Genomic DNA, 12658 nt, shown 5'->3' with positions numbered 1-12658 from the left:
TTCGCAGGCATTCATGCATGCTTGCATCCTACAGACGTTGCACTTTTTGTGCAGGGGCGCGAAATCAAATGTATTAGTTGGCATAGAAATTGTGGCATGTGTGCATATGCGTGCTCCTAAGCGTGTCTCCGTCAAGAAGCATTTTGCACTGCAGCTCATCTGACCCCAAGGCGAAACAGCAGTTTGATTCAGTGTTGCCCTACATTTGTGGCAGCTCCGCGTGAACTTCCACTCTCGCGTTTCAACTCGTCCAGCTCTGGAATCGGTTGCTTTCGTGTCCCTAAGACGATTGTTTGGTCGAAGGAAAGAACGCAGTTTGCTAAATCTGAGATACTTTTAAAAACCACGAATGGGGCAAAAATGAGTGTGACGTAAAATTAATTAATGGGAGAGCAGAGAAAAAAATGTGTGTCTCTAAACATGCGCTCCATATTAAATAATTTAAAAATAATTTGTGGTAAAAGGAGATCGAGTTCAGTCTGCAGTGTTTTTTTTTTTTTTTTTGTTATAGGAACTTTTAGAACTAACTAATAAAAAACATGAAACAAAACTGTGGAATGATGTTTCCACTTTATTAAATAACAGACTTGTTTTACTGTTTTTTTTAAAAAAAATATTATTATTGTTATTATTTTAAATGAACCTGAATTGGCTATTTTTAAAACCGGTGCGATGGATTAAATCACAGATTTTCTAAAAACAAAATGACACAAAAGATGAAAGGATGCGGAACTTTCTTTAATGAAATACTTTATCATCACATTGCTTTGAACAATGGGCGTTGCTCAAGTGAGAATAAGGCTGAGCTGCAAGTGGGTCAGTTTTATTACAGCAGATGATGTGTGGAGAAATACCTGTTGTTTAGTGTGGCAGGAGATGTGTAATGCTGTGGGCCATGGAAACCTTATTGGATGTCACCATAAACTACTTTAAATGTCAGGAGATTTTACGTAGAAATATAATGGGTTTAAATGCTCTTATTGTACTTTTTAAAAATATATAAATATCTAATTCCTTAAAGAAATTCACAAGTATCCCGATAATTGTAATGATATAATTTAAATGACAATTGTTTTCATTTCCTTTAAACCCGACTTGTGTTTAGCTGTACCAGATGTGTTGTCTTCTTCCTTTTGAATCAGTTGTTGGTTTCTTTGTGAGCCACCGCTGGGGAGGAGACTGATGAACGGTCGAGTGTCACAGTTTGCTCTGAGCTTTATTGGCTCCGTTTTGTAACTTTGCTCTGGAGCAAGATAAATGACAGCCTTTCTGAGGTCAGTTAAAAGTAGCGGGGGCTCAGAGAGGACGTGTCCGCATGACTTCCCAGATAGGCACACATACGTGCCGTTTCACACACGCTTCCTGGGAGTGATAAGGTGGTCCGGGCTTCTTGGGTGAAGATATGATTTGTTAACGTGTTTAACAAGAGAGTCACGGTGTTACGTATTCTTTTTCTGCAAAAAGGAAAAAGTTTCAGATTACCAAACAGATTTTAGTACCAGATAGAGATAATTAAATGTAATACAGAATATGTTTGGAATGATTATATCATTTATTGATTTAAAAAAAAACCTTGACATATGACGAACACTAACTGTCAACCTCTTTAAATCATTAACTTATGATAACTTTTCAAATTTTTTGATAAAAATTAGCCACGCCAAGCATATTTAAATCCATCCATCCATTTTCTTACACCCTTGTCCCTTGGTGGGTTCGGGAGGGTTGCTGGTGCCCATCTCCAGCTAATGTTCTGGGCGAGAGGCGGGGTTCACCCTGGACAGGTCGTCAGTCTGTCGCAGCATATTTAAATCCATTAAAAAAAAAAATACAAGAAAAGATGAGAAACAAAGTTTTTATCAGTATGGAAAGAAAATGAGGAACCTGCCACCTGCCAAACTGGATCAAATAATGCACCACCACGTCATCCAGGAGGTCTAAAGGAACCGAGAACAGTATCTAAAGCAGGACAGGTATCTCTAAAGGTTAAGGTCAGAGTTCAAATTCAAAAATAAGGAAAGAGACTCAGCAAAAAATGCTTGTTGGGAGAGTTTCGAGGTGAAAACCAGTACTGACCAATAAAGGAACGTCAAGACCCAATTTACATGAGACAAAAGAACATCTTAATGATGACTGGACTGGTGAGACAAAAAGTTTTGAACTCTGACACCTCTACCATGAAGACTGACCTGCCATCGGCTTGTGGCCATGATCCAAGGCCATACCTGCATGTCTTTCTCTGAAGTGCACCGAAAGGGGCCCTGCAGAGTTTGAACTGGATTGAGACGCTGTGGGACGACTATAAAAAGACTGTTCATGCTTTAAACCCTCCAGTGTGGCTGGATTAAAACAATTCTTCCAAGAAAAGCGGACCAATTACCTTTTATAGAGATGTAAAAGACTCGCGGCCAGCCACCACAAACACTACATGACAACTGTTGACGCCAAGGGTGGCACAACCAGCATTAAAGTTTAATGGGCTGCTGTTGTTTTTTTAACATGGGTAAAGCCCCGTTTGGATAGTTTCTCTAAATAAGTGAAACCATCGTTTGTAAACTGTTTTTGTTGTATTTACTCAGGTTATCCTCAGTAAATGGTAAGAAATATGCAAGTGTCTAATCCGAATGCTTTTTCACGACGCTATTCACACCAGCTTTGCTTTGGAGTTTCTCAACGTCATTGACCCGGTGGAATATAAAATCATCATCCGTCTTTCTGCGTCTGCAGCTGTAACTCGTTCATTGGGAACTCCGCGGTGCCGAAGAAGCCTCAGTCGAAGCCCAAGAAGCCCCACCTATCTGGCCATAAAGGCGGCAGCAGCTCCAGGGAGCCACAGCCCAAACGACTGGAGGAGGTCTACACGGCTCTCAAACAAGGCTTGGAGTGAGTAACTCACACTCTCGTGTTCATCGTCGTTAACATTCCCACCTGGGAGCATGTTTAGACTAATCTCATAAATGTTTATGTTTAAGAGATTTGCTATTTCCTTTCTGTGAAGATTTTTATCAAGCGTTTCTTTACCTGCTGCTTAGTGAATACCTTGAAGTTCATCAGACGGAGCTGGATAAACTCACATCTCTGATGAAAGACATGAAGAGGAACTCTCGCCTGGTGAGACCCATGAGAACACGTCGATGTGGTTTAACACTCTGCATGCAAATATTAGGTTTAAGCAACATAAAAATGTATATTTTATGACTTTTCTCATTGTCTGATGCACGCCTTTTCCTAACTTTTTGTGTTGTTATTCTCCAGGGAGTGCTGTATGATCTCGACAAGGTAAGCCAATGGAGGTTGCGTTGAAAAGCACAGAGACGTTTTTGCATCAAAATGCTATGCGCTGCCACATTGTTGTTGTAGTGAAGTTGGCTTTCTGTGTCTTCCTGCAGCAAATCAAAAGCATTGAGAGGTACATGAGGCGCCTCGAGTTTCACATCAGCAAGGTAAGGATTGCTGAGATCCCAGTGGGTTCTTATTATTTTAGGGCTCTTTGTACCTTAAAAAATGTTTTAACAGTTCTGACCTGAAGCTTTGGCTTTTTTTTCCTTGTTGTTTTTTCCCCCTTGTAGCCAGATATTCATAAAAACAGAAAATGTAAAAGGAGTAGATGTTTCATACCTTTTGCATATTACAGACATTTCAATCTCTCCAAATGATGTAGCTAACATAATTCTTCCGGTTTACTTCTTATTTATGTAAAGGATATATTTTATTTAAGTGCAGCTATTTCTGTATGTTATCCACAAGGAACTTTGGTCAAAATCTGTTGTTTTTATAGAGGATTATTATGTAAAATCGACTTTCTGTGCCATTTTATAGCACAATCAAGTGACCATGTTACATTCAGCAGTTATAAAAATGCTCTATATATCAAGCTTAAAATGTTTGGTATTTACATTTTAAGCTATTAAGAAGCTCCTGCTATTTCCAACACTTTTTAAAGATTGGTGATCGGCCAGAAAACTGCAATCGGTGCACCCTTCTGACCAAAGTGAACCTCCGGTGGGTTCTGCTCTTGAGTTCTCGTGAATCATAAACCGTTCGGCCTTTGTACAAATTCCTGTTTTTGCCACCTGTCTCATTTCTCTGATCTTACAAGAGCAGCCTCCAACGAAAACGACAAACTTTACTTTCCATATTTTCTAAAATGTGAAAGTGTTTATTAGGTATTGTGATATGTTTGCCCTTTAATACCGTATTTTTCAGCCGCTACTTTTCCCCCACGCTTTGAATCATTCGGCTTACAGCCCGGTGCGGCTTTTCTGTGTATTTTTCTTCAAAGAACACAGGGGCGCTTTAGTCAAAATTGGAAATCAAAAAAGAAAATGCTGATTTTCATTTAGAACAAGCACATGCTAGCAGCAGGCACGACGAAGAAATGTTTTCAAACTCTTATCCCCTCATCATGGAAACCACACGAAGAAGTTCATATGATGCAGCTTTAAAGTTGAAGGCTGTCGATCTGGCAGTACAGATCGAAAGCCGCTGCTTGGCGTGAACGAATCCGTGGTCCAACGTTGGAGACGGAGGGCTGCGTCCTTAATAGCTGATTTATTAAGGTGGAAAACGGAGAGCAGCGGAGATACCAGCGGCTTACAGCCCAGTGCGGCTTATGTATGTACGTTTCCAGTTTGTTTTTTTTTGTTTATTTTTTTTTGTAGGTGCAGATTATAGTGATGTGCACTCTATAGTCCGGAAAATGCGGTAGCTTAAATGCATTCTTTTTTTTTTTTTTTAAATTGGACCAAAAGCCATGAGAGCTCTCTTTTTATATTATTTATTATTTTTGTTCCTGTTTGGATGATGATTTTAGGTTTCCTGCAGTTTTAATGCTTATGACAAGAAAAAGAAAACGTTTTTCCCTTTTTAAACCTTTTGTTGTAGTCTCCTCACAGGCTCCCAGTTGGGGTCCGTAATCTCCAGCATTTTCTTTTATTTTTTTTCATTGTAGGTCCTACAATCTTGCAAGTCTCTTTGACTGTTCTTCCACATCCTCTGTTGTAGTCCAACATAGCTTGCTGGGCATCAAATCAGACCTGACAGCAGGTTATCAGAGCACACACGTCAAAACAACTGCACAGATCCGAGGGTAACTATGGTTACCTTCAAGACGGCCTTTGAAGTCAAATTGGGAATTCAAGGAAGCCATCTACCTGGAATGTTAACCCTCGGTAGCCGTACGCAAGATTTAGGACAATGAAAACTTCAGCTTTGTCCACAATCAAGCATGTGGAACAGGACTAAAGCAGTGAAAGAGATTGTGTTTTGAACTGATTTGTAATGCAAAGCTTTTCCTTTTTTCCGAGGACAGGCAGGAGTAATGAATTTGGATTAGGTGTGACTGAGAAGGTTTTTAAATGCGGGAAAAGGAACATGAAAAAAAATATGTCAGTCAAGTTGTACTAGGCCACGTCTCTAAAGTCATAAAGCTTTTCTGAGCTTTTCTTTGACACCGGTGACAAAACGTAGCGATGTTTCCTCCGCGTTATGAAGATGTCACAGGATGGTGTTGAGCAACCAAAGACTCAGACTTTCAGCTTGAAATCCAGCTTTATTTTGACACCCTCTCTGTTCTTGCTGACTCAGAACAGAAATAGATTTAAACGTAGCTGCAAATATTTGGAGAAGCAAAGGATTGTCTGATTTACCTTGTCATGCAGGTTTGAAGCCTCCAGTGTCTCTCTATCAGGTTAAATTTAGCTCCGGCTGTTTTTCTGATTTGTTCGCAGGTGTAATATTAGCATCATGTTCACTGATGTTTTCTGCAGTCTCATTACTGACTCTGTTTGGATTGTTTGTAAAAGCTTCACAAACTTTTCTTCCTTTCCTTGAAATTACTGGTTCCTATTTTCTGGAACAGAAATCACTATTAAAAAATTTAAATAAAATACACAGTTTATATTCTGTCAAGAAAGTGTATATAAAATACAGTTTTGGCCAAGATATGTAAAGCAGAGCTATACAAAGACCTGCTTAGTTGACTATCTGAAAGAAAGTGCTTCAGCTGGTCATGAATGGAAGATTTGTGATACATTTTTAAGATGAAAGACTGAAAAACAAGGGGCATATGTTTTTGTATTTTTGTATATATTTTTTTTAGCCCACATTAAATTTTTTCTTCCATTTTGTACTTGCACAGGGTGATGTGTACCGCAGAGATAACAACAGCAGCATCAGAGATGCCGTTAGACTTATGTTGCTTTTGGATAATCAGTGGATTTACGATTCAAAATGAGACGCGAGTTCCGGAGCACCGGCATATGCCATTTTCTCTCGTCTCTGAAAAACATATCTGTTCATCGCTGCGGCAGCTGTGAGCTCAGGTGTGAACGTGTTTAAGCCCAGACTCGGCCGCGTCTCTTTGTGCCGAACAGCTGCCACGAGGGACAACTTAACAATCCTCGATCAGCGGGGTTGTTAGTTTGCGAGTCACATCAGTCCGCACTTTTGTTCCCCGCGTCGCCTGCAGATGTCTATGCTGTAATTGGCACGCATGGAGGAGGCAGGTGGCACAACACTCCCTTTATAATGTCCTGCATGGGACGAAGTCTGTAGCCACTGCTTGTGTTTGTGTGGGTGTGGGGGGGTGGAGCGGTATCAGCAGGGCATCATTAAAAAGATGAGTGACGCAGACTGAAGGTGAGCAGAGCAGCTGCCAGGCACCCTCTCCTTTTCCGAGGGCGAGCGTGTTTCGGTGCTTAACCACATGCCAAATTCAACCCAAGATGAGTGTGAATACTTTGCATGTGATTTTTTTTTTTTTTTTTTTAATAAAGAGCATTTTCTGCTGCCCCGTCTAACCCCCATCTTGATTGGTAGTCCGTAAACACACATGCACACACACACAGCTCCCCAGAGAGGGTCCGGGTGTTTGGTGGGGCCTGCAGCTTTTTAATCTGCTTATAATCACTTGCTCCTGGGCATGAAATGTAGGTGGTTGTGCGCCATTATCCAGCAATTCTCAATAATGTTCACGTCTTAAGAGGATTTTTAGCCAAATCCTGTAGATTCTGTTAAAATTACACAGTCTATTTGGATATTATTGGGCTCAAATGCAATCCTGTAAAATTCCCAGTTAAACTTAATTGGTCGACAGTATAAGAACACTACTTAACATATATTTAATCTGTTTCTCACAAGGACCAAAACTGATTCCCTAGTAAAGATGTTCCCAAAACTGTCAGCTGGTTCTCCAAGCTGTTTGGGTTTTTTTCCCTCCAGCACTCCGAGCTGTAATTAAAACACTTCAAAGGAGAACTGATTTTAGCATATATTTAGATTTAATCTATCTTAATAACCACTTACCAGATGTGCTGGTCAACAGCCAAAATGGAAAGGATTTTTTTTTTTCATTGAATGACCCTTTAAGGTTATACAACTACTGAGCCTTGCATATATATTTGTATTACATGAACTTTTTCTACATTTTGGCACGTCATAATTGAAAACTTATTTGATAAACCAACACAAAGTAGCACATAGCTGTCAACTGATGGCTGTTCTTATGGCAGATTCTCCCACCTGAGCGGTGGATCTCTGTAGCTCATCCAGAGCAACTGTGGGTCTCTTGGCTGCTTCTCTGATTAATGCTCTCCTATATCTGGCCTGTCAGTTTAGGCGAACATCTGTGTAGGTTTCCAGTTATGTCACTCTACATTTTATGCATGATTTTTCTCAAAAAAAAAAAAAAAATCCATGAGCTCTTCTCAGCACATCTGTACTTGAGTTGATGTTGTTTTTTTTCCTCTGTTTGCCAAGTAGATGTCTGAAGTTGTTGCGCTGAAATTTATTTAAGGACATAGGCGTAAAGGGGCTTAAAACAAATGCATGACACACTTTTCCGATTCAAGGATTCTTAGATTTTGAAGAACCATATTTAATTTTTCACTCGTTCCTTTCACTTCACTATTATTTACCACTTTTTGTTGGTTTACCATATAAAATCCCAATAAAATGCATTAGGGTTTGTTGCAAAAAAGCACTGTATTTAACTGTTTTTTATTATTATTATTGCTTCACTTTAATGATTCTGGGTAAATCTAATCAATCCTAATGTTTTCTGTTAATGCAAAGCCCTGTACGACTAATGAGACCAAATCTTGAATGCCTCTTCAGGACGTTCTTTATAAGGGCGCGAGGTACATCTGATCCGGTGTGCCTGTGTTTGTCTTGTTTGGAGAGGAGAATCTGTACTACTGTCTGTCAGAATGGGCTTGAAACGAGACATGTTGGATTTTGAGCCATCTGTCTGTGTCTGCGGTTCTCTCTCTGTTTGTATTATTTTTTCCTTTCATGTTTCTACTTTCTCTGGGGTACACTGTGCCCAAGGCAGAGCAATATGCTGATGGACAGCCTCTGGAGGAAGGCTTGGCTGACCTTCACAAGCGCATGTCCTCGAAGGCAGCGAGCGGCCGCTGTAATTGGGGACAAAAATCAGCTTCATTATCCAACAATGATAGGATAATGGCTATTCATCAGCTCTGGTTTGTTAGAGCCCATTTTTCCCAGTTTTCCTGCAAAGAAGCATAACTTTCTCTCAATGATTAGCCCATTACCAGCCTGTGGTTCCTACACAGGCTGGAAAAGTTTTGAATTTTATTTAAGCATTTTCAAGTTCCGGGTTTTATTTTTACAAAAGTGGAAAAAGAATATGTGTATGAAAATATTTCTCCTCCATCCACCCATCTGGCTGTCAGTTTGTCTGTCCACCTGCCACTTCATCACTCCATCCATCCATATTTTAATCATGCTCACAACTCAAATATCCACTTTAAATTTATTGTAAAACTTTGTATTCACACTGCATTAATGGCTTTGAAAATGATTGAAATCATTTGTGGTTTGCAAATTCGGCCTATATGTCGGATTCCTGTGTAATTGGGCATTTGTCTTGTTTTCTCATTTCTTATCAGGATGAGAATTTTGATTAATCTTTTTCACAACAAATTCCAATTAAGGGTGTGTTTTTTTTTTAAACTGTATTGTAGGAATTATTTTTATTTTTTACCATTTTCTCCACTATTCAGTAAATATCAGTAAAATTGAAAATGTGATTAAATGCGTGTGTACTGTGTGGAGTGTTTTCCCCAAAAGCACAGAATGTTTCTCAAAAGCGATATTTGTGTGTGGTACAGTGCAGCCACAGAAGTCATAAATAGTTCTTATCGTCTCTTTTATAATTATCGCATTAGCACCACAAAATATTGTGAAAAACTTAATTCCGTATCGTATCTCCCACCCATGAGGCGCAGCATGACACGCCGAAACATTTCAGATCAACTCCAGCCTCTGGATCTCCTTTACGATGAGTAAACACAGCGTGTGAGGTTAGATGTTGTTCTGAGGCCGGTTCCAGCTGCTGCTGCTTCGCCACATACCACAGACAGACAGGCAGACGGGCTGGGCCCCCGCTCTGGGGCAGGCTGGTGGGCTGCTCGGTTTGAGGTGGAGCTGCTGGAATCGCCGTGGGTGTGAGATTTAAATCTGACATCATCTGACTTGATTTTCAAACCCCATCGAACAGAAACTTTCCAGCGTGAACCTCCGATTGGGTCCCCATCTTAAAAGTCTCCCCGGCACACTGTGTTTTGTAAAGAGTCGTAAATAAATGGCAGCTATTAGGACAGGAGGAGCCAGACTGGGCCGTTCGCTCCAGCGTCTCCCTAATGAGTGCCATAAAAAGCACTCAGCATCAATATTTCAGCGCTGGCACCAGTCAGGCAGCTATATTTCCCTTTGATGAGGTTCACCTCATCAAAGGGTTTGTTTTGCCGGGCTGCCACTTTGATCATATGTGACTTCAGGAAGGTCAAAAAAACAGAAATTAGAAGTCCAGGTGAATTATGCTTTCAGAGTTTGTTACTCTGCACTACTTCGACCTTTGAGTATCTGCTTTGTTTTAATATTTCTAGGTTAGTTGGCTTGAGATAATCAGTTATACTTGCTTCTTTGTGTACTTAGCTCAATTTCAACCTTGCATATAAATTGCATTTAATGTTTTGGGGAAATAATGTGAGATTTAGATTTCATATGTGGAAATTGAAGTAAGGGGGAAAAAAATAATGTTGACATGACAGAAGATGCTGCAGTATCTAATCTGCATCTCTTCTGAAACCTCGTCATTTTTACCTCGCAGTAAATTATCCGGACGTTGATAGAGATGTTCCTCGTTTCTGTGCTGTTCTGCAGAGCATAAACTCGGGCTGAAACCTGAAATCCTCTCCAGCTGAGCTCTAAGCCCAGTCTGACGGTACCTCAGAAGGGAAGCATCCCACTGTGTTACAGACTGGGGTCCTTAAAGCCTGCGGCTACACATATTCATACCAGCTGCAGACAGTTTACCTTAAGACTCTTCTGGTTTGTGTGTCCTGTCATTTATGGGTTTTGCATACATTTTCCATCCTTCTCTTTGTGTATTTTCCTCCTTTTCTCACATAAACTGTTTAAAATAGAAACCGTATACGACCGTCCGCTTTCTCCTAAATGTTTGTCCTCAGGTGGATGAGCTGTACGAAGCTTTCTGTATCCAGAGCCGCCTGAGGGACGGTGCCATCAGGATGAAGCAGGCCTTCTCCTCCTCTCCCTCCACCAAAGGCACCAAAGAGAGCATTGCAGAGGTCAACCGCCGGTACAAGGAGTACACCGAGGTACTGCAGGAAAACTCTGCAAATATTAGGCTTGTAGATAAACACGGTGGTTTTAGTTGCATTAACCTCAAAGCATCCTTCTTCTTTTTTTTGCCAGCTTTTTATTACGTTACAACAACAAATATTAACGTATTTTAATGGGATGGACCAAAGCTTTAAGTAGAAAATACTTGCGAGATCAACTCCAGCTGTTCGGTAAAGCTTGTTGGAGAACTTTAGCGATCGACATTATCATGAAGAAACCAGGAGTCGGGTCAAGGAGAAAGTTGTGCAGATGTTTAAAGTAGAATTGGGTTATAAAGCAATACCTCAAGCTCTGAACATTTCAGGCAGAACTGTCCAAGTGATTGGGAAAGTGAGTGGAACAAAATAAGTCTTAAAAACAGAAACAGAAATCTTTGAATGACCCCCAGAAAGCACAGAGACAGACCACTTTAAAAGACTAAGAGACTATCTGGGCTCTTTGAAGCAAAGAGTAGTGTAACCTCTTCACAGATGTGTATTACTGTTTACATCGCACTAGACAACGCCTACAATATATTATAGGGACTACTATTTACCCTCATTTGTAAACACCTGTGCCTTTAAATCCCCCCCAAACACACACACACACACTCACACCTGCGTCCTCACCTGTCCATAAATGCTCAGAGGATTCCTCCACCGCACTTTGGTGTTGAATCAGTAGATAACTCTTTCTGCTTTCTGTGAATCCTTTTTGTTTGACCTTTTTTGTATTTTATTTTGTCTAGAACATGAGTGCTTTTGAGAGCGAACTGGAGAATCTGCTTGGGGAGTTTCACATCAAAATGAAAGGTGAGTTCACTCAAAGGAAAAGTACCGTGATCATTTTGCTTTTTTCTTTTAATCCTATGAAAATGTTTACTAATTTGGCCTGAATTTGAAATTTGTAATTGCATGCATATTTTGGTTGCAATTTACCAATTGTCCCATTTTTTCTATTTTGATAGGATTGGCAGGCTTTGCTAGGCTCTGTCCTGGAGACCAATATGAGGTAAGCATATTTTCATTTTCTTCCTAATAACCATCCTACTAACATAAGAAATTTGAAAATTCGCCAAGTTTAGTTCATGTTCTTAGATTCTTCAGTAATAAGTGAAATACTACTGCTGAAATATTATGCTCTGATTCTGACCAGATCGACTTTATGCTCACAAACGACACCCAGTCGATTTAAAAGCTTAAGCCGTCACACTGTGCCTTCTCCTCTCAGCTTTGGGTTGTTCCTTTCCCTAAAGTAATAAAGCAGTTGTTTCATAACCCCGAGGCGAAACATGCTTATGTTTTTGAGGGTGAGGAGAAATCCAGTTTTTAAACCTGTTTAGTTCCAGTGGTTTTTGCCCAAGATTATCTTTCTTGCAAAAGTTGACCCAATTTTGTTTTTGTAAGCAGCTACACATCTGTTAGACTTGAGAAATATATATTTTTTGTATACTACAGTAATCATAAAGAGGCTCAAAGATTGTGTCATTAGATTCTATGCCAATAACCCATATATGGAGCTGCTTCCTGTTTTTGACTCTTTGTTGTGTTTTAAGCTTACTTTGAAAGCCATTTTTCCATCTACTCTGATATTACCTGTCATGTGCATGAAATCAGTATTTAAGGGTTTAGCTTTATTCATATGCCAGTGTCAAAGTCTCTGCAAAGTCCGATTTGATGCTGGCCTATTTTTGTAGTTTTGGTATGTCTTATTTATATAGCGTCTACTTTTTTAGTGATTCATAAAATTAAACTTTTACAAGGAGCAGTTATAGCAACTTAGCTCTGAGAGCATATAATATTTATTTCTCACTTTGTTTCTGGGGACTTCTTGCAGTCAGAGATGGCTGTTGCTTATTAACGTTATCTCTTGTATGCTTTACTGCATTCTGCACATGTTTATTATCCCACATTTTCACAATCCCAAAACAAATGAGCACCCTCTTGTTTTGTCTGACTCGCGGCTTTACACATTACACATCAGGCAATGTCTCAGGGTTGAAATTTAT

General features: G+C 39.9%; 1 protein-coding gene across 5 annotated transcripts in view; it reads left to right on the top strand.

Annotated features, from left to right (window-relative positions):
• Window positions 1–12658, top strand: part of ripor2 (RHO family interacting cell polarization regulator 2) — a 69852-nt gene that overhangs the window by 44741 nt on the left and 12453 nt on the right. For all 5 annotated transcript variants that reach the window (XM_008422028.2, XM_008422030.2, XM_008422027.2 and 2 more), the window contains 7 exons: window positions 2728–2883; window positions 3033–3111; window positions 3256–3279; window positions 3390–3443; window positions 10497–10646; window positions 11399–11462; window positions 11618–11661. In XM_008422028.2, the coding sequence (XP_008420250.1) occupies window positions 2728–2883; window positions 3033–3111; window positions 3256–3279; window positions 3390–3443; window positions 10497–10646; window positions 11399–11462; window positions 11618–11661 (571 nt within the window). The remainder of the gene's footprint in view (window positions 1–2727; window positions 2884–3032; window positions 3112–3255; window positions 3280–3389; window positions 3444–10496; window positions 10647–11398; window positions 11463–11617; window positions 11662–12658) is intronic.

The sequence above is a fragment of the Poecilia reticulata genome, linkage group LG11 (assembly GCF_000633615.1).
Source record: "Poecilia reticulata strain Guanapo linkage group LG11, Guppy_female_1.0+MT, whole genome shotgun sequence".
Lineage (NCBI taxonomy): Eukaryota > Metazoa > Chordata > Actinopteri > Cyprinodontiformes > Poeciliidae > Poecilia > Poecilia reticulata.
Note: the sequence above shows the minus strand (reverse complement) of the source record. Positions and strands in the feature narration are given on the sequence as shown.